The sequence below is a fragment of the Trachinotus anak genome, unplaced genomic scaffold, assembly GCF_046630095.1.
Source record: "Trachinotus anak isolate AG129_WGS33_773 ecotype Australia unplaced genomic scaffold, CSIRO_AGI_Tana_v1 ptg000039l, whole genome shotgun sequence".
Classification (NCBI taxonomy): Eukaryota; Metazoa; Chordata; class Actinopteri; order Carangiformes; family Carangidae; genus Trachinotus; species Trachinotus anak.
In genome coordinates this window covers 2,062,794-2,088,770 of record NW_027273890.1, presented here as the reverse complement: position 1 = coordinate 2,088,770, position 25,977 = coordinate 2,062,794, and the positions used below count along the sequence as shown (strand labels likewise).

Below are 25,977 nucleotides of genomic sequence, written 5' to 3'. Positions count from 1 at the left end.
AACTTCAAAAAAAGTGCCACAAATAGAATGTAAGTCACAGAAAGTCACAATGGTGATCCATCAGTTTGCAAATAACTCAATAATTTGTCAGGCTGAATTTGGAGAAATGTGTCTAAATTGATGCAGAAAACTACAAAACATCATAATCTTTACATGAAATGGGATGGTGCAGCAATAAAATTAAAAAATCCAGTTTGTACGTTATACAATAATATAAATTCAATGAATATTTAAAGAATATATATTTAAGTGATTTTCAGTGTGGAGACATGTTTTTTTAAAGGCCATCAAAGACAATTAAAGGGAAAGGGGTGCTTAAGAGAGGAAACCCTGAACATAAAGTTAATCATTAATAAGAACAGGAAACATAAGTGTTACACTTTCAACTTCTCGTGATTTTCCAATTACAACAGAACTACCAAAAAGAAATGGACACAAATAACCACAGCAGAGACATCCTGTAGTGCTGATAATCATGCTTTATTAAATCAATATTTGGAGAAAAACCCAAGGAGGCTGCAAAAATAATCTACTCTACAACTAACTTCAATCAAACCAAAGTGCAGGGCAACACACAAAACCACGCTTCATTTTGTCCTCAGTGAATGCAGCAGCAGTTGGTTTTGTGCTGCAGTACATCTGCTTGGTGGTGCCCAGCTTGACTGACAGGTGAACTTCTAAAAACTAACACACAAACACACTGCAGACCCCCAAGAGACAGCTCTGCCTCTGCAGACAAGCACAGGATGGACTCTCATCTAATGATATTGGCCAGGTCGATTGTACAACTGAGGAGCCCAAGCAAGTGGTCATTTGCCAGAAGCAGAGCACTAAACAAAAAAGAAACATTTGTGCTCAAGAAGTGCAGGCCGCTCGCACTGTGAGCATGTCATCAAAATGGCGGTATGACAAAATCAGTCAGAATGCGAGGTCCAGTTGTCCTGCTTACATGAGGGTAAATGCAAACAGCACTCAGGATCTCACACGCTTGTTAGATTGTTACAGCACTGCTCTCACTCTCCAGCAGTGCATTCATAGTTTTGTCTCTGATTGAGTTAACATCAACAGGGAGCCTCTCTACCTGTTGAGGCAATCTTAAGACTTCAACTTATCGTTGAGGCACAGAGTTTAGTTTCTCAGTTTAACAGGGTATTCGTTCCTGGTGAAACTTTCTCCTGTTAAACTACATTTAGTTTCATTTTGTTTCAGTTAATATTATTGTCATAAATAACAATGCATACATTTCCCATAACCGTTAAATTCGGCTATATACATTATGTACATGTCACAGAAAAACGGATCAAAACTCCTAAGTCATAATTGTCCAATATGGCACATTTTATAACAACTTTAGACTTTAGTCTAGTTTGGCATAAATTAATGTCAAGATTGGTACAAAAATAGTTCATATTTACAAGAAGAGAAATCCAGATCTTTATCAAGTAGATTAATTCGCTCAATTAATAAATAAAAAGGCACGGAAGTAGGGAAAAGGGGAAGATTAGGTTGTTTTTTTTTGTGGTTTTTTTTGTTTTTGTTTTTTTTTACACTGATCGAATGCTAATGTGAACAGTCGCTGTGTCCGATCCAAGCTCATTGGACAGTTTGAGGGTGTAGGTTCCAGCATCTTCCTCCTTAACCCCAGTGATGATGAGAGTGGTCAGGTCCTCTGTGGTTTCTATGTGGAAGCGTCCACCAGCAGTCACCTCAATGGTTTTACCGCCGCGGGACCACTCAATGTGTTTGGCATCACCGGAGAAGGCACAAGCGACTGTCAGGACTTTGCCTGGTTCAATGCTGATGTCCTCTGGCAGAGCCTCAATCCTGGGAGCAGAACCTAAAAACCAAAGTGTGCGTATGTCAGTACCTAATATGTTTTCTTTTCTTTTTTTGTTTTCAATGAAATGTTTGCAGCAATACTACCATTACAAGGACACAAACTCCAAAGACAAGCTGTTTAACAAATTTAACTTCAGATAAGTATCATACCAATTGCTCTGAGTGAGGATCCCTCCATGTGGGAGGCCATCTCAGTGAGGCTGCTGGAGCTAACTGCATACGTCTCAGATGCCATTGACGACATGCTAGACATGGACATAGTCTCAAACTTCATTTCAGCTGCCATGCTGCTGAAGGAGCTGGACTCCATCATGGATGACATCATTGCTTGCTGGGTGGAGGAAGAAAAGGAGGACGACTCCTCCATTGTGTGGATTTCTTTCTTCATCATCATGGATGAGCTCCTGGATGATGATGACTCCTTGTGACTCATCATCATTGATCCTGTTGAGGGTAGAGATGGAAACAATAAATATGCTAATCTTCCCAATGATCTAAAATTTAAAGTCCTGAAATTGGACTTAATATTCTTGGATACTTGAGGCAGGTGCTCACCTTTAAGTGCCAGTTGCTGCTCACGGTAGGCTGTGATTTTCATGCGTATGGACTGGAACACCTGTCCAGTGAAGGAGAAAGAGGATTTGGATACTCCTCCCTCTGATGTCATCTCACAGGTGTACTCTCCCTGATCACTGTCCATCAAATCATGGATAAGAAGGCTGGAGGAGCCCTCAGAGTAGTGCATCTGAAAGTGGCTGCTCTGCGAAATTCTCCTCCCATTGACATACCACACCACCTCCCTAACGCTACTTTCACAGGCACAGGACATCCTCACTGAGCCCTCATAGGCCTCAGCTGTTAGTTGGCTCAGGACCTTGGGAGGTTTCGGGGTTGGGGATTTGACAGTGGGTGGAGACACAACCCTCTTGGGGGACATAATTGGTGGAGGAGACTTCATCCTTGGAGGTGATTTGATTCCCTCTGGCTCAGGGGACTTCAAGGCCCTGGGTGATTTGATGCCTGAAGGTTCTGGGGACCTGATGCCTTTTGGTGTTTTGATTCCAGCAGGTTCTGGGGACTTCACACCTTTTGGTGTTTTGAGTAGCGCAGGTTCTGGAGATTTGACACCTCGAGGAGATTTTACCCCTTCAGGTTCAGGTGACTTCACTCTCTCTGGAGGCCTAATTGGTGGTGGTGACTTGAGCCTGGGTTCTGGAGATTTTATACCCCGTGGAGACTTAACTCCTTCTGGCTCAGGAGATTTGACACTTGGAGCTGGTGATTTTAAGCTGGGTGCTGGAGAGGGTGGCTCAGGAGACTTGATGCTCCTAGGAGATTTAATTCCCTCTGGTTCAGAAGACATCACACTTGGTGTGGGTGACTTCACACTTGGAGTAGGAGATGTTACACTTGGTTCAGGGGACTTAATACTTGGAGCTGGTGATTTAATTGAAGGCTCAGGGGACCTGATGCTGGGTTCAGGTGACTTTACACTGGGGACAGGGGAAGTTATTGAGGGAGTAGGTGATGTGACTGCGGGCTCCAGTGACTTTACACTGGGAGTGGGTGACTTCACAGATGGCTCAGGGGATTTGATAGCCTTAACCTCCTCTTTGGGAGTTGCCCTGCGGATGGTTAAAGTGAAGTGAGCCTCCTGTCTGCCTGCTGAGTTCTCTACAACCACCGTGTAACTGCCCTCATCAGAAGACGTCACAGAGGAGATCTCCAGACTGGACTTGTACTGAGTTGTTGTGACATGGACATGGTGAGATGAAACGATAGTTCTGCTCTCATGCATCCATGTCACAGTGGGTGCAGGTTCCCCATCAATATCACAAGAGAATCTGGCCGTCTCTCCCTCTGCAATGGTCACAGACTGAGGCTTTGTGAGGATTCTGGCTGGGAGAGAAGGCTTCACCTTGTGGACAGACACTTCCTCAGCTACAGCAGCAGTGGATGACTTAAGTTTAGTTTCAGATATGGTATGCTTCCCAGTTAGGGAAAATTTGTCAGATGAGTAGGAGGAACCAGATGACAGGTATTCAGTAGAGGCGTACTTGATAGATGAGTCATACCTCTCAGCAGAGGAGTACCTCTCAGAGGAAGCACCATATCTTTCACGTGTGACAACCTCATGTGTCTCGGTTAGCTTAGACTTGCTCTCTTCCACCTCAAAGTGGGTCTTGGAAGCATAGCCAGCTTTGAAGAGGGTGGTGTGATAGTGGTCAATTCGAGTTACTTCAGGGACATACGCTTTAGGAGCTTCCTCATCCCTGCGGCGAGAGGAGAAGGTGGTGTAGCCGCCACCTGACACATCCAGGGTGGCATAGTCTGACGCCTCTCCTTTGGAGTTGGAGCACACACAGCGGTATGTGCCACTATCCTCTTCCTGGCAGTCCAGGATGCTGATGGACAAAACACCACTCATGTTGGTGAAAATGTATTTCTCACTGCTTTCAGAGATTGCAGTTCCATTGTGGAACCACTTGACCTCAGCCTCTGGCTTGGCTTGGATGTTCAGGGTGAATTTAGTGTCTTGGCCAATTGGTATGCGATGAGAGCGCATCCTGACTGTCACACGGGGTGCATGGTCAAGGCTGAAAGGTGTCTGGCTAACCACCTCATATTTCCTCTCAGACTTCAGAGCAGCCTTTCTGGCCTCGTAGCGGGACATGATGTCAAAGCGGGCCGACCGCTCAAACCTGGAGGAGGAACGAGATGACCTCTCAACTGATCTGATGGGGCTGGGAGAGCGGGGTCGGGTCCTCTCTGGAGTGGGGGACCTCCTCACAATCTCTCCCTCTACTTCCACAGGAGGCCTGGCACGTGGTGGTCTTATCAGCTCTGAGACCGGACGCATCAACTCGATGTATGTAGGAGACAACGACCTTCTCCTCCTCATGAACTGAGAAATAGTACGTTTCTTCTTTGTCTCAGCAACCTCGACGGCCTCATGCCTAATTTCCTGCCTCCTCTCTTCATGTTCCACGGCACGTCGCTCAATGCGGCTAGGGCTGCCAGCAGGAGAAGCAGAGAAGCCGAGCTCAAGTTCATCCTCCAGCATCATTTTCTCCTCTTCTGTTCTCCTCATGGAAAGGTAGTCGTCCACAGGCATCAGTAGCTCCTCATCACTAAGGTCTCCCAGAGATCTCCTCCTGGATCTGAAAGAGACCTCAGATTCAGGAGAGGGAGAACGGCGCGCAGGCCTTACAGTCTCCAGATCATCCAGACTGAGTTTTGGAATACGCCATCTTGGCCTGTATTGGTCGGTGATTCGGGGGAGGGGCATAACATAGAACTGTTCCCACCTGGACAGGCGAATACGTCTCTGCCTCTTCTGCACAATCCTCTCCATCCTCTCTGGAATCTCATACTGGTCTCTCAGCTTTCTGTACCACTTCATGTCTGAGAGAGGCACAAACTGCTTGATAGCTTTGTCTTCATCCAGAACTCTAGGATCATGAACTAAAGGCTCAGGGATTTCATAGGGCATGAAGATCCTCCTCTCCTCCTCCAACTTCTTGGTCTCGGATTTCTCTACTGTGATGTCGAACTCGCCCTCAACATTTTTGGTGCTGACTGCAGGCTTGTACATCTCTGCAGCAAATTTGAGGGCCTCTTGGGCTGTGGGGTTGAAAGGTACAAGCTCCTCAGTGGCAGCAATTTGCTGAGCCATCTTGTTAGTCTTTTCAATTTGTTTCTGTAAGTGTCTGTATTTCTCCTCCTCGCTCTTATACTCTCTCCTGGTGTAGGTAAGGCGTTCGATCTTCAGTGTAGCCTGGCAGCTTGCAGAGCCAGTGGAATTGGTTGCAGTAACCTTGTACACACCAGCATCCTCAAGCAGAGTCTCTCTGATGTGCAGAACGTGGTAGTCAACATCCTCCTGTATGACAACCACCTTGGGACCAAACTGTAGTGGCTTACTATCCTTCTCCCATTTAAGAGTAGGAGTTGGGATTCCTGAGACTCTGAGTTCAAAACGGACGCTTTGGCCTTCGGTGCACTCAACATTAGCCAGCAGACGTTTAAACATGGGTCTCATAGTTTCCTCTAACACAGGATGAGGTGTTATGGTGAGACGGGCCTTACAGCTATCTTCTCCAAACTTATTGTGAGCCATGACAGTGTATTCAGCATCATCATTCATATCCAGGTTGTGGATCATCAGCTGATACAGACCCTTATCACTGGTGAATGTGTACTTGGTGTCATCGTCACCTGGCTTGATTCTCTCTCCGTTCTTGAACCACGTTACTTGAGGCTCTGGGTGCACTGTAATAGTGACACCAAAGCGAACATCATCACCAATGTAGGCAGCACGATTGTAGAGAGGCAAAGTGAACTCTGGTGGTCTCTGCAGGATTTTAGTCTTGTCAACTCTCTTCCTCAGTTTCTTAATGGAGCGGCTGATATAGTGCTCTCTGATGCTCCTCACTGTCTCAACAAAGAGCTCTCCATAAGCACTGTCCTCTCCATCATCACTCACCACCTTGCATCTGTACACACCATCATCACTCTCTTCAATGTCCTTTACATAGATGCTGGCAAAACCATTGCTGTAAGTAATCTCATACTTGGGGCTTGGGTGTAGCTGACGGTTCCCAAAATACCATGACACCTGTGTACTCTTGTCATAGTTGGCAATGCTACAAGTGAATCTGACATGTCCACCTTCCTCAGCTGAGCCATGCATGACAGGACCAGCGCGGAGGCCATGATACTCTGTTCCAATCTTCACTTTACCCACAGCCAATCCTCTCTGGTTCTTGAAGGCACCACCATATGCTATGCGAGCTGCTGATACAATAGTATCTATCCTCTTTACTAGAGTCTGATAGTATCTTCTGTGTCTCAGAGTCCTAATGGTCTTGTTGCTGACATGCTCAATCTTTATCTTGAGCCATGGATGCTCTAGAGCCTCATGGGCTGTCATACGGAGTTTCCTGTCCTTGACTAGAAGTCTGTCCACAAAGTCCATAGCCTCTAGGCTGATGTCCTTAAATGCGTCACTGTCAAAGATGTACTCACAATTTGAAATGTTTTCAATCATCTTTGTAGTGGACTCTGCTGCAAATGGATTAAGACCACTGAGCAGAACATAGGCCAGAACACCAACAGACCACATATCAGTGGCTGTTGTGACGAGGTCATGGCGATGGACCTCAGGGGCGCTGTACTCTGGAGCTGAGAACAACATTCTGATGTTTTCTCCTGGCACCAGCAGTCTAGCCTGGCCCATCTCAATAATCTTTATGGTGGTGCTTCTCCTTGTGGTGTAGACAATGTTGTCTGGGCGGATATCAAAGTGGCCAAAGTTGTGGCTATGCAAGAATTTGAGGGAAGAGCAGACTTGTCTCAGGTACCGGACAATCTCTTGCTCTGTTAGCTCAAAGTTGCTGGTGCCAAGGCGCTCAAAGATGTCAACTCCAGAAATGAATTCAAAGATCAAGATAATCTCCTCCATGCTTTCGAAGTATTCATGCAGGTAGATGATGTTCTTGTGCCTTGCCACGTTGAGAGCCTCAATTTCTCTAAGAACCAACTCACGGTCAGTTCCTCTGACCTTGATAAACTTGGCCATGAAAGTCTTTTTTGTGGCAATCTCCACACAACGGTGGACTGCTCCAAACTGGCAGCGAGCAAGCTCCTCAGAGATGATGTACTTTGAGGATAGCTCCTTCACTTTGTAGAATAGAGCCTCCTCCTTGGTGATCTCTCTGGTTTCGTCCACTTCCTCATCATAGTTCCTAATCACAGACTTGTCTTCCTTTGTAGTGATAGGCTCAGTTGGCTCAGAAGGAGAGCTCAGGCCAAACTGGTTCTCAGCAATGACACGGAACTGGTACTTGGTCTTTCCAAATATGTTGATGATAGTAATGCTGCAGTCAGTGGTCTGTCCAGCACGGATCCACCTGTCAGCAGAGGTGGGACACTTCTCCACAATGTAGCTAATGATGTCGCTTCCACCATCATTGGCAGGTGGCTCCCAGCTCAGGGTGATGGAGTCCCGTGCAATGTCACTGACCACAAGTCCCTTTGGAGCTTCAGGTATGTCAGCCACATTCACCTCAATGGTTTGCTTGTCCATTCCAAACCTGTTCTTTGCAGTAATAATGTAGTAGCCAGTATCCTTCCTCTGCACTCCCTTGTGGAAGACCAGGGAGGTGAAAGACCTGGTGGTGATGACTTGGTGATAAGGAGAGTTGGAGAGGATCTCTTGACCCTTCTGCCAAATGACTGCTGGCTCGGGCTTGCCAGAGATGGGGATCTTGATGGTGATATGATCTCCACGGACAGCATGGACTGCTCCCATTCCCTGGAGCTCTTTGGGCAGGTAGATCTTAGCAGGAACTAGAATTAAAATTACAAAAATACATTACATTAGTTTGTTATTTATCAAGATTTCTATTTACAATATCGACATCACTCACTGGATTCTAGCAAACATGGACAATATTTTACAGCAAGAAAATAATTTCATTACCTTCCACATCCAGGTTGGCTATTGTAGAGATAGAGCCAGAGGAGTTGGTTGCCCTAACTTGGTAAACTGTGGCATCGTTCTCATTGGCAGCAGTGATGACCAGTTGGTAGTAGCCTCCCTTGAACTCCTGGGCTTTGATCTTGGTTCCATCTGCCAGGATTTCCTTTCCACTACGGTACCATTTTACCACAGGCTTTGGATGTCCCACCACCTTGTCATAGGAAAAATAAGCTAGTTAGATAATGTACTGAAAAATAACTCAAAACATGTCTAAGCATCCACTACAGGTGGATCTTAGCAGGAACAGGAATTGAAAAAATCAAATTTTGTGGCCAATCTTAGTGCAAGGACTGGAAACTCACTAGAAACTAACCATGATAAGATGACACTGATGTCAGTTTTCTCATTAGAGTCTGGGTGTGTGGGTAAAACCCATATATGTAGACTTTCACAAAACATACAAACATAGTACATTTTTGAAAGCAAATGCAATGTAGTTTAAATGAAGTACCTTAGTGACAAAGGTGGCATTGGCTTGGTATTTGACAGTCATGTCCCTGATTTCCTCCCTGAATGCAGGAGCACGTGGAGACTGGTCAGATTTGGGGATGATAGGTGCAGAAATCTCACTCCAGTCACTCTCGCCACCCATGTTCTCACACTTGACACGGAACTCATATTCGAAGCCCTCAATCAAGCCTGTGACCTCATAATTGGTCTCCACAATCTTCTTTGTGGTTACTGACATCCACTTGTTCTGCTTCTTCTCACGTTTCTCCAAGTAGTAGTTGGTGATTTTGGCACCACCATCACTGCTTGGAGGCTTCCAGCAGACAACACAGGAGTCCTTGGTGGAGCTGATAATGAAGGGCTGCTGTGGGATGCCAGGTTTTTCTGAGAAACAAACAGAATGTTACTGTAGTGCTCTACATATTATTTAAGTTAGTCCTGCCTCTCTATACTGCAGCTAAGAAAGCCAAACCAAATATGAATGGACTTACCAAATGGACTCTTGATGATGACCACTGATGGGATTTCCAGGGGCTCACTGACTCCATACTGGTTCTGGGCAGAGACTCTAAAGTAGTAGCCAGCATTCTCTATCAGGTTGGGGACACGGCAGGTGGTGCCAGAGATGGAGGAGGACACCAGGTGCCACTCTTCACCTTCTTTGGCCTCACGCTTCTCCACGATGTAGTTTGTGATCATGGAGCCTCCGTCGTCCTTGGGAACCTTCCAGCTGATGACAACTGAGCTCTTCAGCAGGGCTTCAACAACCATAGGACCCTCAGGGCTGCATGGTTTATCTGGAAAAACCAAAAGAAGGTATGAGTAACAGCTCATACTAGTATATATTTAGTAATAGTTATTTATTATTTATTGGCTGAAACTAGAAACAAATTAATTAGTTTAACTACTGGTATTTAACTAATATTAACTAAGATATAGACTTAGACTTTCATATGTCTTTCAATATGTCTAATTGTCTGTAAAGTTTAGGACAGCCTTCTGTGCTCGGTAGCCCCATTTTACCTTGGATTTCAACACGTAGCACAGTGTCAACAGTTCCAAACACGTTGCTGAGCTGCACCTTGTAGCGGCCAGCATTTGTCTTTCTCTGGACGTTCCTCACCACCAGATGGGTGTAGCTTTCAGTGTTTTCAATGATCACATTCTCTGAGGAATTCAGAGGCTTCTTGCCATAGAACCACATGATCTGTGGAATGGGACGCCCGATGTAGACGACATGCAGGCGAAGGCTGGTGCCTGCCCCAGCAAAGTACTTCTCCTTAAGTGGGAAGCCAGGATGGAACTGAGGAGGTGCTTGCAGGCGCAGTTTCCCACTGGTTTCAATCTCTCCGGCCTCGTTGATGGCCCTGCAGGTGTACAGGCCTTCGTCTTCCTGCTCTTCTGTCAGTATGCTGAGGGAGTGGTTACGGCCATCTGAGCTCATCTTGTACTTGCGGCTCTGGATCAGCTCCTTGCCGTAACGGTACCACTTGATCTCAGGCAGTGGTCTGCCAATAATGCCACAGGTCAGAGTGCCTGACTCACCAAGCTTGGTGGTTACATCTTGGATTGCTTCCTTCAAAGCTGGAGCCTCACCAACTGCAGGAACATTGGCAAAATTTAATCAAAATTTAAATTTATTACGCTATTTGCTGTAGAATGTGAGTAACATTAATTTCTTCCTAAAACCGTTACTTCAGAACATACTGTATAATGAAATGCAAACATGTCCAATTAAATTACATGATTTAGTCTTTAATTTTGTGGCCAGATCACATTACAAATTGGCTAAAATATATATTTTAGCAGCTGTCAGCAAATCCACTGATTGCAACATTTTGATTCAACTAACAAAGAAGTCACAAACATGCTTTGATGGGATCTGACTTGTGCAGCAGCTCACCACTCAGTTTGGTTTTGATGCTCATGGGAGTGCGACGAGGTCGACTGAGTCCCGTTTCATTCTCTGCAAAGATTCTGAACTCATACTCTGTGGCCTCCATTAAGCCACCCATAGTGAACTGACGATCCTTGGAGCGCTCCTTGTTGCACTTTTTCCAGGCGCTCTCCCCAGCCTGCCTGAACTCAATCCAGTAGCCCAGAATCTCCTTGCCTCCATCATGCTCTGGTCTGAGCCAGTGGATGGTAATGCAATCTTTGGTGACAGAGATGATGTCAGTCTCTCCTGGTTGGCTAGGTTTATCTGTAAGGAGACAGACAAAATGAAATTTAAACTTACAGTTAGTTCTACACTGTCCCACAAATAAACTTACAAATTTACACAGGCTTAGAACACAAAGGCCCTTCAAGTTTCTAACTTGACAACATTTCCAATCTCTTGGTCATTTATTCTATTTGCTTTTATTAATACATTCATGCAGAAACAGGTAAATTAACTCACCAAATGGATCTTTGCAAACCACAGACTCTGAAGTAGGACCAGGCTCACTCTGCCCAATGTCATTCTGAGCCACCACCCTGAACATATACTCTGCATCAGGGATGAGACCGGTGACATTGTACATAGTGGTGGTGATGTGGGTCTTGTTGTGGCGGACCCACTTCTCTGTCGACACCTCCCTCCTTTCCACATAGTATCCTGTGACACGAGAGCCTCCATCATCCCGAGGCCGTGCCCAGGACAGAGCAACTGTAGACTTGGTCACATCCATAATCTCTGGTGGGTTGCTTGGAGGTTCTGGCGGGCCTGGAGGTGAAGAATATTGTATTCAGTATTTACAACTTGGAGTGTATATTGTGTTTAAGGTGTATTTCTAACTCAGAAGACAGCAATGTGCCTACTAAGAGAATTATTTTAGCCACACAGTGCGACTTCTGATAAATGTCAGATATGAGTATCAATACTCACAAAGTGGTGTCTTTGGTGTGACAGACTCATCAGACTTGAGAGATCTGCTGATGCCAAACTGGTTCTCGGCTGAAACCTTGAAGTGATACTCCATATTCTCCTTCAAGCCCTTCACCACCAGAGAATTCTCGGTGACCCGGGCATCTACAGTATACCAGGCGGCCTTGGATACCTCCCGTCTTTCCACGATATATCCCAGGATATCGGAGCCGCCATCATCTGATGGTGGCCTCCAGCTGACCCGGACAGATCTGGCTTGAATGTCGTCAAACTCCAGAGGGCCTTCTGGGGCATCTGGGCGACCAATAACCTTTACCTGGAGGGGAGATGTTAATTTACAACCATTTAACCAAAATGTCTTTTTTAATTTTTACTTGGATACATTTTATTTCACACTTCAACAAAATCTGCCGACAGGCTGCTCACCTTGATGTAGACTGCCTTCCTGCCGCATTTGTTCTCCAGCACAAGGTCATAGGTACCAGTGTCATCTTTGTGTGCCTCTTTAATGACCAGCTCAGTAATGTTATCATGGGTGGCGATCATGGCCCTGTGGGAGATGTCACGACCATCCTTGGTCCACTTGCATGTAGGAATGGGTTTACCCTTGATGGGCACAGACAGATGGATGACTCCACCCTGCCGCACCACGTAGCCCTCTTCGTATTTACGATCAAGCTCATAGTCGGGATAATCTGAAGATGAGACAGATCATCTTTTTGTCAATTGAGAAACAGATGAGAGACTAGTTTTTATTATTTTATTTTAGTATTTTAAGGAAAAGTATGATCTTTATTCAACTGTAAAAATCATATAAATTATGGAATTGTGTCCTCCTACCAAGCATCTCCTGGACTTTAACCACTCCAGGAATCTCAGCGGGTTCTCCAGAACCACCAGCGTTGCACGCGATGACCCTGAACTTGTACTCGGCACCCTGGGGCATGTGGGTGAGGGTATACTCGCACATCTTGGTGGGTGTGGTGTTGCACAGTGTCCATTCCACCTGGTCCACCTTCTGCATCTCAATGAAGTAACCAGTAATCACAGCACCACCCTCCTCTTCAGGTGGCAACCAGGCCAGAGAGACTGAAGTCCTGGTGGTGTCTGTGACTCTGGGCTGAACTGGAGGACCTGGAGGTTCTGTTCAACAGCACAGTTAGACATTTGGTAAAAATACTGACTCCAGACTGGTAAGAGTTATTAAAAATTAGTGGTGGTGGTTTCATGAATAAAATGTATTAAGTATCATTACAGTACTACAGCAGTTTTGTCACGTACCAATGGGATCCATGGCAACAGTGATGGCTGAGCTCTCGCTGGGTTTGCCAGCTCCTCTTGAGTTGATGGCGGTGATACGATGTTCATACTCTAGGCCTTCGATCAGGCCAGAGGATCGGTACCTGGTCATGGTGACGGGGTTCTTGTTGATCCTCATCCACCTGTCAGAATGGGCCTCCTTGCGTTCAATGATGTAGCCGGCAATGGTGGAGCCACCATTGTCTTCAGGTGGTTGCCATGTCAGGGTCATGCCCTCATGGGTGACATCAAGTACCTCTGGCCTGCTTGGAGGTCCGGGGATGGCTAAACAGGAAAATCATATGAATTACAGTTAAGAGAAAGTGCCAGACAATGGGAAGGTAACCTCTGAATTGTTGGAGCTAGCATTATACATTAACTTTTTCTTCCCCTCTTTATTCAACTTTATTACAATAATTTAAAAAGACTCACACATTTGAAAGGAAGACTATGAAGTGCATAAATATTCATTTTGCTGGCAATAGACTAAGAGATAAGCTGATTAAAAAAATTACATCAGTGAGCTTAAACTGTGTCGGATTTCAGTAGTACAAGCGGTAATTATCTAGAAAAGGCAAAATTAGCTTGGTCTAGATGGTTGCTTGACCATTGTGCATCACCATTATAATGTTGCTATTAAGTTGTTACATGGCCAAAAAGATATTAAGTAGTTGCTACTTGGACATTCTTGGTAGCCATTGGGCTGTCACTGTGCAAGCATGTTTTTTGTGACTTTTTATAACAGATGTCTGCAAAGCAAAAAATTGATACCAAAAGACTGAGAATGAATAGGACCAAAAAGAAAAGTAAGAATAATAAGAAGTTTGTAAAACAGCGACAGTGTTGGCACATGAAACTGGACATGTTTTTGATGGAAAGAGGACTCACTCTTGGCGCTCTTGCACTCCACCACCTCAGACTGCAGAAAGCCACCTACTCCGAAGCGATTCATAGCGGCAACACGGAACACATACTCGGTTCCCTCTGTTAGTCTGGTGAACTTGAAGCATGGTCGGGTCACTGACTCAGAGATGGTGGTCCAGCCTGGCTGGTGTGCATCACGCTGCTCCACCACGTAGCCACTGACATTGGCCCCACCGTCCTTCTCTGGAGGTTCCCAGCTCACTGTCACTGACACACCGTCAACCTCCTCAATCTTCATTGGACCGACAGGGATGCCAGGTTTGTCTGGATAAATACAAGAGGGTGGCTTGTCAGAATCTTTGAATGTTTCCATATCAGTTGAATTATACTTGTATAATAAATCATTTGAATCTTATTCACTGAAGATAGCAATGGTTACAACATTTTTAATTCTCTAATCCTTAAAATGACATTTTAACACACACGCTATCTCTGTATAGCCTTATTTGTTTGCAGAAAGTCTCCTTACCAAGGATGATGACTTTGATGACCTCGGTTGCCATGCCGATGGCATTCTTCACTTCAAGTGTATAGTCTCCCGTGTCGTTGATTGTGGTCTCACGGATGACAAGGTGGGTGTATTTGCCATTGCTGTCAATCTTGATGCGATCTAGGCTGTCCTTCAACTTGATACCACCAAAGAACCAGGAGCAGACAGCCTGTGGTTTGGCCTTTATTGGAATGTTGAGATCAATGGGTTTGCCACGGTGCACATGAACGATCTTCTGAGGGATGCTGGTCATGTCGATCTTGGGCATCACTGGAATACACAAGAGGAATGTGATGTGTTCATTGTATTTTACTGATTTCTGTGAAACTTCTCTGAGTTTTAGCAACAGCAAAAGTGTTTGTGTTGAAAATTGTGGATGTTTGTAGGTGGTTTCTTACCCTTGATCTCCTGGATTGTGACTGGACTGACAATGTCCATGGGCTCGCTAGCCCCCCTGCTGTTGGTGGCTCGGATTCTGAACAAGTACTGGTCGTTCTCCATCAGGGATTGGATGGTGTGCTGGGACAATGAGGCCTTGACTGTTGCCACGGTGCTCCACCTGTCTGAGCCTACCTTGCAGGCTTCGATGACGTAGCCTGTCAGCCTGCTGCCGCCATCATGCAGTGGCTTCTCCCAGTGCAGTGTGACAGAGGACTTGGTCACATCGACAATCTGGAAGTTCAGAGGCACTGACGGCACCTCGCACACCAGCACAGCCTCGGTTGTCTCGCAGGGCTCACCGACACCATAGATGTTCTCTGGCAGGACTCTGAAGTGGTAATGCATGCCCTCCTCAAGACCTGTGATTCTGAATAAGGTCTTCCTACACTCAGTGGTGACGGTCTTGTATGATTTCATGTTGGCTTCACGCTTCTCTACAATGTAGTTGCTGACATGAGCACCACCATCGATACTTGGGACATCCCAGGTGATTACAACAGACTCCTTGGTATAGTCTTTCACTTTCACAGAGCCTGGAGGACCAGGAGTGTCTGTCAGGAATAAAAGACATTAATGTGTGTTTACAGGTGTCTTTAAAAAGGGACAAATTAAGGCTGTAAAAGTGATTAATCTAAGCGAAGAAAAGTTTTTAAATTATTTACTTTTTTTACATTTACCTTTTTATACATTCATCATAGTGTGATTGTGGACATTTAGGATGACGTACCATAGACTTTAACCAGGATGGTGGCAGTCTTCTTGCCAGATGGGTTCTCTGCCTCTACAACATATTTTCCAGAGTCGTAGCGATCAACCTTCTCTACCATCAGCAAGGTATAGCTATCAGTGGTTTCAATGTAGCCGCGGCTCTGCAGCTCCACCCCTGTCTTCCTCCAGGCCACCACTGGTGTTGGCCGTCCAGTGACGGACACAAACAGACGCAGGGTTCCACCGGCACGCAGACACACAGTTTTCTTCAGGTCGTCGGCCAGCTCCAGGTCAGGCATTTCTGAGCAGAGTAAGGGGAGAGTCAGATTATGCTGCAATTGCCAAGTAACAGTTGACATTGATCAAAGTCTGGTACTGGCGAAAAACAAGAGCTTTGTTTGGAAAACACAAAAGAATTAACTACAACCTTCACATGACTGAAGAAACATCTAAAGCTTGACAGTGTACATTTTTAAGTAACATTAAATATTCCCTTGATAGTAAGTATATGATTTTAGACAATTTTGTCACAAGATAAGTATGCTGTGATAAAGAAATTTAAGATCATGACTATCTTATTTCAATATGATAATTTTAGAAATTAGGTGAAAATCTTCAAAAAATGTTGCGTTAACTACTTTTATAACTTCTTCACTTATCACTTTTGTTTTTAAGAAATTGGGTTGAAATTGTGAGGAAAATAAAACTTGTAAATGCTTTATATGGCAAGCCAATAAAGATTTGTTTAAAGATGAGATGAAAATTAGTATAATAGGCTAATTGACTTGTTTACAATGTGGTGCTGCTGGTGATTAATAGATGTTGTTCTTGATAATTGAACTAGATTTAACTCAACTTCCAGTCTCTGCTGACTAAAGTTTTGCTTTCTACGCCTTCTGCCATGACCGAAGTATTGTTCCTAGCTTTGGTCCAATCTTAAGCATGTGGTGTAAGATGAGTTATGTCAGCTGTTTGGTATTGGTTATTGCTATAATGATATGAAGTTGGTACAAAATAAAATAAAAAAACTGATGTTTTAATTGTGTTATTCTCTAACAGAAATCATCAGTGACTCACCAACTCTCTCCAGGGGCTCAACCTCAGCACTAGGTTCACTGAACTCCCCGGTGCCATTGTTGTTGACAGCAGCTACCCTGAACCTGTACTTCTTATTGGCTGCCAGGCCCGCAGCCATGTACTCATTGGTCTTGAGTGCCTTGGTGGTGGCGCGGTACCACTGCTCTGAGCCCTCCTCTAGGATCTCCACCACATAGCCAGTGACATCTGAACCTCCATCGTACATGGGCCTGGTCCAGGTCATGCTGATGCTGTGCTTCGTCGTGTCAGTGATGCGAGGCATCGACGGAGGAGCTGGTGTATCTGGAAGTAGATTAAGGTAAATACAAATAAATCATACATCTCCTCATCAAGTGGAAAATAATCTTATGTATCTTATGTAAACTGTTCCCTTTTGTACCAGTTAATGTTTGAAATACAAGACTGTGAATATATAGTTAAATGTCTTACATGTGGGGTCTTTGCAGAGGATGTATGGCGAGGCGTCACTTGGCTGGCTGTCTCCAGCAGCGTTCACAGCAGTCACTCTGAACTGGTACTCGCTTCCCTCCAGCAGGCCTGTGATCTTCAGACGGGTGTCGTAGATGGTGTAAGTTCTATTCACCCGGGTCCATCTGTTCCAGAGAAGAAATGAAAGGATATCATGAGAGAGCTATGATAAGCATCAATAATTCAGAATGGAATTTAATTGAATTTAGTCCTTCAGATCTTGTTCCCACCTGGTGCTGCTCTTCTCTCGTTTATCCACTATGTAGTTTTTGATCTCGCTGCCTCCATCGCTCTCAGGCTTCAGCCACTCAATGATGACATGCTCCTTGCCCACCGCTGTAGCTTCCGGTGTGCCCGGTTGGGACGAGATCGCTGGGGGAGAGATGGAATACGTCAGTTACAGTTTCTTTTGCAAACATTTGCTGGATATTGCTGTATTTAATTGTTTTAACATTTCTGCAAGGTTAATAATCTCAATTTTCCATTTGTTTTCTGTAATAATGTTTAAAAAATAAACCCAAAATTTGGCAGACATCAAGATAAAACATTTAACACAGCATAGCATTTAACAACATTCTTTAACCATATGTCCTCAGTGTGTCCAGTTCATTTCACAAAAGGGTAATAACGTTTTGCCTCAAATATAAAATTATGCTGAAAAAAGATCTCCTCAGCTATTCCTAAAATTTAGTCTGAAGTGAAAAGCTGGACGACTGGTAAGAATAAAAGGTGTGATGAAAAGTTAGACGAAGAGAAATGTTGCAGCTTACTGTAGGCGTTTCTAGCGATGACGGGATCGGACTCAAGAGGAACTCCAGGTCCAAACTTGTTGACTCCTCTGACTCTGAAGATATACTCATTGTTCTTGATCAGCCTGGTGCTGACACAGGACAGAGTCTTACACTCGGTCTCCATGGCGACCCAGTTCAGACGGCTGGTCTCGCGACGCTCCACAATGTAATGGGCGACAGAGTCCCCACCATCCTCCAGAGGAATCTTCCAGGAAACCGTACACTTCTCCTCTGTCACTCTGCTGATTACGATCTTATCAGCTGGAGGTCCGGGTGTGTCTGAAAGAGGGAAACCCATCAGACAATCCTGTGATACACTTATCTGTTACTCTACTAAATGTCTTGCTATTCAGTTCAGAGTCAACATTCAAGTAAGTGATAACCTCTAACCTCAGTGTCTGAAATCATATGATTACAGTTTAATTAATGTAGTTTTTGGCTGCCCACCTAGAACTTTAACGCTGACGGCAGCAGTCTTGGTTCCACTGGCATTCTTGACGGTAAGGACGTATCTGCCTGTATCGTATCTGTCGCAGTTCTTGATGACAGCCATGGCTCTGGTAGCAGTGTAAGTCAGTGAGTATTTCTCCCCAAGCTCCAAAATCTTGTCACCCTTGGACCAGAACACTGTAGGCTCTGGCTTACCACCTACAGTGCCATCCAGGACAAGGTCAGATCCGGCAGAGACAATGACCGTCTCACCCACCAGTTTGCTGTCCAGCTCAGCTTTGGGAGGAGCTGCATCAAAGAAATAATAATAGATTTTTATGTATCAAGAAGGAATCATTATAAATTTTAAGATTTCCATGGGAATCTAAACTGAAAATGAAAATATATCCTAATCATAATGCCCTTTTAAGTCGAACTTACAGTATTCATCCTTGCATGTGACTGGTCCGGTGGACTCTGAGGGAGCACTGTGGACACCTGCAGCATTCTTGGCAATGACACGGTATTCAAAGGTCTCTCCCTCTCCCAGGTTAGTAACAGTGAAGTAGTTCTCAGTGATGGTGGTGTAGTTGCACTTGAGCCAGCGGTTGTCATCCCACTCATCTGTGCTGTAGACCTTCTTCTCCACCACATAACCGATGATCTTGCTGCCACCATCATTGAATGGCACAGTCCAGCACAATGAAACAGAGGAGCGGCTGATGTCTGTCACCTCAGGTTTACCAGGTGGATCTGAGTGAGGAGACGGAAACGTTTATCATCAAACTATCCAACAAATTTAATCACAAAGCTTTTTATGCTCTTTTCTGAGGTTTAAGAAGATGAATACAACACTACAAGTTTTGTAATCAGATTAACTCATTGATCAGTTGTTAGGGCTTTGGTTGAACTAAAGTTTTTGTTGATTAGCTGTCATGGGGAATAACCTGTCATTAGTTAATATAATAAATGTGTCCAGTTAGGACATGAATGTTTCCCTCACCAACAGGATTGAGTGCAGTCGCAGGTCTGGAAGCCTCGCTGGCCTTGCTGAGTCCGGCAATGTTCATGGCATACACCCTGAACTGGTACTCGAGGCCCTCAATCAGGTTGGATACCTTGTAATGGCATTCCAGGCAGGGCAGTTTGTTTTCCCTCACCCACAGAATTGTGTTCCTCTCCTTCTTCTCAATCCAGTAGCCTGTCACCTTGCTGCCACCGTCTGCATATGGAACATCCCATTTGATGCTGATGGCATTGGCAGACACAGATACCACATCTGGACGAGTTGGAGGACTTGGAGGAACTGTGAATATGAAGTGGAGATGAGGGATTCAGGGATTCTTAATTTGGCCTAAACACATTTACAAAATTCATTAAACTTTGGTATCCATACATATACAGTCAGGGCAAATATTCTGTGTACCCATTGAACAGAACTTACCAAATGGATGCTCAATGACAACAGCAGCAGACTCAATGGACTTGCTGACTCCGAACTTGTTCTCAGCGCAAACTCTGAAGGTGTACTCCATGTACTTGGTAAGATGAGTCACTTTGATGGTGGTTCTCTTCACACTCGAGTTTACCACTTGCCAGGAGGCAGAGCCAGACTCTCGTTTTTCTACAATGTAGTTGCTGATTTCAGTGCCACCATCATCAGCTGGCTCAGACCAAGACAAGGTGCAGGACTCTGAGGAAACTCCAGAAATTTCCAGAGGGCCTGTTGGTGGACTCGGTCTGCCAACGACAACAGCAGTCACTGTGAACGTCTTCACACCAGCAGCATTCTCTAGGGTCAAGTAGTATTTGCCACTGTCACTTCTCTTGCTGTCTTTCACCACCAGAGTGGTTCTCTCCTTTGTGGTCTTAATGGACACTCTGTCAGTCTCCTTCAGCTTCATCTCTTCCAGCTTCCAGGTAACCTTGGGTGCAGGTCTGCCACTGATAGGGATGTCGATTGTGAAGGTGCTGGAGGTCTTGCAGGTGATGAGCTGATTGGTGATGCTGCTGAGGTCAGCAGTTGGTTCAATACGAGGCTCCTTAATGACCACGGAGCCAAAGGAGCCATGAGGCTCGCTAATTCCAGCATCGTTCTTGGCCTTGACTCTGAAGTCATACTCTGTGTTCTCGATCAGACCCTCCACCAGCATCTTCTGAGACTTAGTCTCTCCGCAAACAACCCAGCGGTCAGTGCCTTTAGCTCTGAATTCAACGATGTAGCCTCTGATGCGGCTGCCTCCATCATGCTCCGGCTTCAGCCAAACCAGCGAGGCTGTGGAGTTGGTGGTGTCAACGACATCAAGTCTCTTTGGTGGAGCAGGTTCTTCTGTGGCAATGACAGGCTCTGTCAACTCATGGGGTTCTCCCTGGCCATACTGGTTAACAGCAATCACCCTGAACAAATATGGCACACCAATATCCAGACCGGTTACCCTGATAATCTGGCGGGAGCACTTGGTGCTGACCTCCTGCCAGGCCAGGCGGCTGGCCTCGCGCTTATCTACGATGTAATGATGGATTCGGGAGCCGCCGTCATTGGTGGGGGCATCCCACATCATTGTCAAGGCTCCCCGGGTAACATCTTTAAAGGTGATGGCTCCTGGAGGTCCAGGTGTATCCAGCACTTTAACAGTGAATGTAATGGACTTGCGCCCACTATTGTTCTCCAGAGACAGGGTGTATTTGCCAGCTTCATACCTTGTGCACCCCTCAATGGTCAGAGTAGAGAACGAATCTGTGGTGTTCACATCAGCCATGACAGGCAGCTCACCGTCTGCCTTAGACCAGGTAGCAAGTGGAGCTGGTTTGCCATGGAAGGCAATGTGAAGGGTGACCATGCCACCATTCTTTACGATGTGAGTTTGCTTGAAGTTGGCATCAATGTCAATCTCGGGAGATGTAAGTCTGTCCAGAGCCTGAACAGGGTTGGGCATCTCTGAGGTTTCACCTTCTCCTGATCCATTTACAGCACTGACCCTGAACTTATAGAGCTCTCCGGGCACTAGGCCCTTAGCAGTGTACCTGGTATGGATGCAAATCTGGCTGTTGACTCTGTGCCACTCCTCCAGACTGGCCTTACACATGTAGATATTGTAGCCAATGATTTCCATGCCACCATCAAAGACTGGCTTGGTCCATTCCAGGGTAACAGAGGACTTAGTGGAGTCAATAACCTGATTGTCAAGAAAAGAGCAGAGTTCATAATAAAATTTCTAATGTATTATTTTCTTTGTTGTTGTTTCTCTATATTCTGATCTCTACATTAAGGCAATGAGAGTAGGACTGAAGAATGAATGAATGAATGATGTTTTTGATACAATTTTATGTGGGGTTACTGCACGCCTACCTTGATCACTGTTGGAGCACTAGGAGCACTGGTTGGCTCTCTGCATTTGAAGAGCCTGGAGGTACTGCTGGCTGGTCCGACACCAGCTCCATTTTCAGCCATGACACGGAACTCGTACTCATTGCCCTCAGTGAGATTGGTGACACGGTGCCTCAGCTCTGTGATGGGCCTCTTTGAGGAAACCTTCACCCAGCGCAGGCTCTTCTTCTCTCTCCTCTCCAGAATGTAGTGTTTGATCTCATTGCCTCCATCAGACCTTGGCCTGGTCCAGCACAAGGTGATGCTGTCTCCGGTCACATGGGTGGCATCTGGAGTACCAGGGGCATCAGGAACAGCTGAGGGAGAGAGTAGAAAATATTGTAAATTATAAAAGTTAAGCTTTGAATGTGAAGACAGTTTCCTCTCACTTTTTATTCTGTCTATTTTCAAGTGCAATAGATAGAGTTAAGTTTCTAAGGTTTGGTCAGTATATTAGACAATATATAAGTGACTTTGCTTACTGTATTGCATTTGTGCAATGATAGGATCAGAGTCCAGTGGTTTGCCAACACCAAACTTGTTGACAGCAGAGATTCTGAACTGGTACTCATTGCCCTTGATTAGGTTGGTGGCATTGTAAGAACAGGCTTCACACTTTGAGGTGACCATGGCCCAGGAGATCCTGGATGTCTCCCTCTTCTCCACCACATAGTGGGTGATGGCAGCACAGCCATCGTTCTCCGGTGGGTTCCACCACACAGTGCATTTCTCAGCTGTGATGCCGGTGAAACGAATAGGCCCCTCAACAGGTCCAGGGGTATCTGATGCGAACAAGAAGGTAGAAGAACGTTAAAAATTGCTTTATTTTACAATATTATTTACATGAGTTGTAAAGCTTTTGTAAACCCCAGGTGTCAACAGAAACAGGTTTGGAAATGTTTGTCCCATACAACGTCTCTAGCAGATATTGAAACATATTCATTAGTGTTTACCAACCTTGTACTCTGACGTTGACATCAGCTTTCCTGGTTCCAGAGCTGTTCTTGGCTTCTACAGTGTAGATTCCACGGTGGTTCCTGTCGGCATCACGAATAAACAGACTGCTGGTGCCAATGGCAGTGGTAATCTCAATGTCGATCATGATCGTCTTGTCAATCTCTTTTCCATCCTTGTACCAGACAACCTGGGGGACGGGACGTCCAGTGATGCTGCAGCTGAGTTTAACGTTCTCTCCAGCCCTGAGGGTGACCACCTGCTCTGGAGACCACTCAATCTCAGGAGCAACTGCAGATACAAAGAAAATTAACAAATGAAGGATCTGCACAATCAAAGGGATGTGTGAAACACACTATTTATGCTGATGTCTCTACATATTTTGAACTATGTTGAGAATACTTACTGCTCTCATCCTTGGTCATGATGTATCCAGAGGAGTTGGATGGTGGACTGACTGTGCCCACAGCATTCCTGGCAATCACTCTGAACTCAAATCTGTCTCCAGCAGACAGCCCAGTCACAGTAAACTGAGTTTCACTGATATCAGTGAAATTGCACCGCAGCCATTTGCCTCTACCTTGGCGCCTTTCCACACTGTAGGCCACAATTTTGCTGCCACCATCCCTCTTGGGGATATCCCACTGCAGGGTGACTGAGTCTCTGGTTACATCAATGCAGACAGGGGTGCCAGGTGGATCTAATTAGATGAGAAAGAGGCAATTTATCCATTGTGCTTGATTGTACAATCCTTAAGTAATACAGAAACAAGCACGATCATAAAAATAATCATACATTAGAAAAACACATCACATACCTAAATGTTATCTTTAAACATTTCCTGGACCTGTTTATATAATGGATGAACAAAGAGTGTACTCACCAACGGGGGAGATAGCGAGCGCATGTTTGCTCTGTTCACTAACAGGGCTAAGTCCAGCATTGTTTTCAGCATAGACTCTGAAAGAATACTCCAGTCCCTCCATGAGGCCAATGATTCTGTACTCTTTGTTGGAGATGATGGTGGAGTTCACTTTCTGCCACAAGAGACTGTTCCTGTCCTTCTTCTCAACATGATAGCCCAAAATAGGGGATCCTCCATCGAAACCTGGGGCCTCCCAACTAATGGTCATACCATCACTGGTGATGTTGAAGGCCACTGGCTTTCCCGGAGGGCCTGGAGGTTTGTACTGGTGCTGGGCAACAATGTCTGAGGAGTTGAGTGGTTCACTGACTCCATACTTGTTTTCTGCACGGACCCTGAACTGGTACTCAGTTCCCTTGACAAGGTTGGGAATCTTGAATGTCATTCTGACAACACTGGAGCAGACCATCTTCCAGTTGGCCTGGGAGGTCTCACGTTTCTCCACACTGTAGCACGTGATCTCGCCACCTCCGTCCTCCTTTGGCTCATCCCATGAGATGATGATACTCTGAGCTTTAATTTCATCAAAGCGGATAGGGCCAACAGGTGCTGAGGGGGGTCCCAGAGTGATCACATTAATGTCAAAGTAGTTCTTGACAACTCTGTTGTCTAGGACCAAGGTGTATTGGCCAGCATGCTCCTTCTTAGCTCCTCTGACTGTGACTGCAGTCTTGTTGTCAGTGGTCCTGAAGCGAATCTTCTCACTTTCCTTCAGCGGCAAGTTATCCTTCAGCCAGCTGATTGCAGGTCTTGGTTTTCCCTTGAAGGGCAGTTCAATGTGGATGTTCTGACCAATACGAACCGCAAGCTCTCCATTGGGGTAGTCACTAAGGATGGCTTCTGGTGGAATGATGAAGTCCATCACTGTGATTGGACCAATCTGGGAGAAGTCACTGTTGCCCTTCTCATTCTTGGCAAACACTCTGAAGTCCATGACAGCATTCTCCTTGAGTCCTGTGACCTCACAGCTGCAGCGCTTGGATGTAGCACCCAAAGTCCAAGTGTGATCTTCCCTCGTTTTCTTCTCAATTATGTATTCAGTGATGTGGCTGCCACCATCGTGGTCAGGTCTTGTCCACTGCAAGGTAACAGAGTTCTTTGTGGAGTCCACCATCACCAGTTGTTTAACAGCTCCTGGAGTTTCTGTGGCTCTGACAGGCTCAGTGGTCTCAAAGGTGTCACCCACACCATACTCATTTTCAGCAGACACACGGAAGAAGTAAGCTACATCCTCCTCTAGCCCGGACACCTTGTAAGTTGTGTTAGCACATTCAGCTGTGATCACCTGGTAAGCCTTCATGGTAGAGGCCTTCTTCTCAACAATGTAATTAGTGACAGGGGAACCACCATCAATGAGAGGAGCCTCCCAGCTAAGGGTCAGCTTTCCTCTTGTCACGTTCTTGATCATCAGTTTCTGGCAAGTGGATGGACTGTCTAGAACCTTCAGGGAAACAGTAATTATCTTGGGTTCTCCCACACCGTTCTCGATCTCCAGGAGATACTTGCCACAGTCATCGCGAGTGACCTTGGGTATGAGGAGTGTAGTGGCTCGCTCAGTGCTAGTGATGGTGTAGCGGTTGTCACCAGCCATGCTGCGGTCACCTCGGCGCCAGGTGACATTGGGGACGGGGCGTCCCTTCAGGGGGATAAACACTTCCACGTCTCGGCCAGCCCTGGCTGTGTACTGGGTCGTCATGGTAACATCCAAGTCCAAATCAGCCTCCTCTGTTGGAGAGAATTGTAACACAAATGGGAGAAGGCAAATTAGTTAATGGTATTGACAATGGCATAATTGTAAGCCACCAGACTATAGATTTACTCATTATAACAATCAACTTTATGGCAATAATATGAAGCCATAAAAACAAAAGGAAATAGCTTTCTAACACCTTAATGAACTCAAGTCATGCTCAATATTAATATGTTTTTTTCTTTATCATATAACAAATATAAAAGACCCATGCCCTGTGGAATACAATAGAGTCTATATGAATACAAACCCAAGATGTCTTTGGCTTGCACAGGCTGGTACATTTTGATGTCCTCTCCTTTGCCCTTGCAGTTGACAGCAGAGACTCTGAAGAAGTAGTAGGTTCCAGGTTTGAGGTGGGACACCACATACTCACAGGTCTTGACCTGTGGGTTGATGGTCACCCATTCTCTCTCCTCTGTGTTCATCTGGTCCAAGGTGTAGTGTGTGATTTCACTGCCACCATCATAGACAGGCTTCTCCCAGCCGAGGGTGATGGAAGTCTTTGTGGAGTCAACCACACGCAGCTTGGATGGCTCACCAGGCAGATCTAAAGAAGACAAAATGAAGTGTGACAAAAGGATGTATGTGGATTGTTCCGAGGTTCCATGTGAAGACCTTAACAATAAAG

At 45.5% G+C, this 25,977-nt stretch overlaps 1 protein-coding gene across 20 annotated transcripts in view; it reads right to left on the bottom strand.

The window, feature by feature from the left end:
* Positions 1-461: 461 nt before the first annotated feature.
* Positions 462-25,977, bottom strand: part of ttn.2 (titin, tandem duplicate 2) — a 213,788-nt gene continuing 188,272 nt past the window's right edge. For all 20 annotated transcript variants that reach the window (XM_071472682.1, XM_071472683.1, XM_071472679.1 and 17 more), the window contains 31 exons: positions 25,597-25,896; positions 23,555-25,321; positions 23,078-23,371; positions 22,675-22,962; positions 22,200-22,499; positions 21,700-22,034; positions 19,795-21,526; positions 19,354-19,656; positions 18,792-19,103; positions 18,369-18,659; positions 17,901-18,200; positions 17,361-17,502; positions 17,092-17,255; positions 16,642-16,944; positions 15,584-15,865; positions 14,814-15,407; positions 14,395-14,685; positions 13,890-14,189; positions 12,984-13,286; positions 12,543-12,845; positions 12,129-12,397; positions 11,703-12,018; positions 11,235-11,540; positions 10,737-11,036; positions 9,857-10,432; positions 9,325-9,630; positions 8,835-9,217; positions 8,324-8,534; positions 2,395-8,190; positions 1,990-2,283; positions 462-1,837 (listed from right to left, as the gene is read on the bottom strand). In XM_071472682.1, coding sequence (XP_071328783.1) covers positions 1,545-1,837; positions 1,990-2,283; positions 2,395-8,190; positions 8,324-8,534; positions 8,835-9,217; positions 9,325-9,630; positions 9,857-10,432; positions 10,737-11,036; positions 11,235-11,540; positions 11,703-12,018; positions 12,129-12,397; positions 12,543-12,845; positions 12,984-13,286; positions 13,890-14,189; positions 14,395-14,685; positions 14,814-15,407; positions 15,584-15,865; positions 16,642-16,944; positions 17,092-17,255; positions 17,361-17,502; positions 17,901-18,200; positions 18,369-18,659; positions 18,792-19,103; positions 19,354-19,656; positions 19,795-21,526; positions 21,700-22,034; positions 22,200-22,499; positions 22,675-22,962; positions 23,078-23,371; positions 23,555-25,321; positions 25,597-25,896 — 17,954 coding nt within the window. In that variant the 3' untranslated portion in view covers positions 462-1,544. The remainder of the gene's footprint in view (positions 1,838-1,989; positions 2,284-2,394; positions 8,191-8,323; positions 8,535-8,834; positions 9,218-9,324; positions 9,631-9,856; positions 10,433-10,736; positions 11,037-11,234; positions 11,541-11,702; positions 12,019-12,128; positions 12,398-12,542; positions 12,846-12,983; positions 13,287-13,889; positions 14,190-14,394; positions 14,686-14,813; positions 15,408-15,583; positions 15,866-16,641; positions 16,945-17,091; positions 17,256-17,360; positions 17,503-17,900; positions 18,201-18,368; positions 18,660-18,791; positions 19,104-19,353; positions 19,657-19,794; positions 21,527-21,699; positions 22,035-22,199; positions 22,500-22,674; positions 22,963-23,077; positions 23,372-23,554; positions 25,322-25,596; positions 25,897-25,977) is intronic.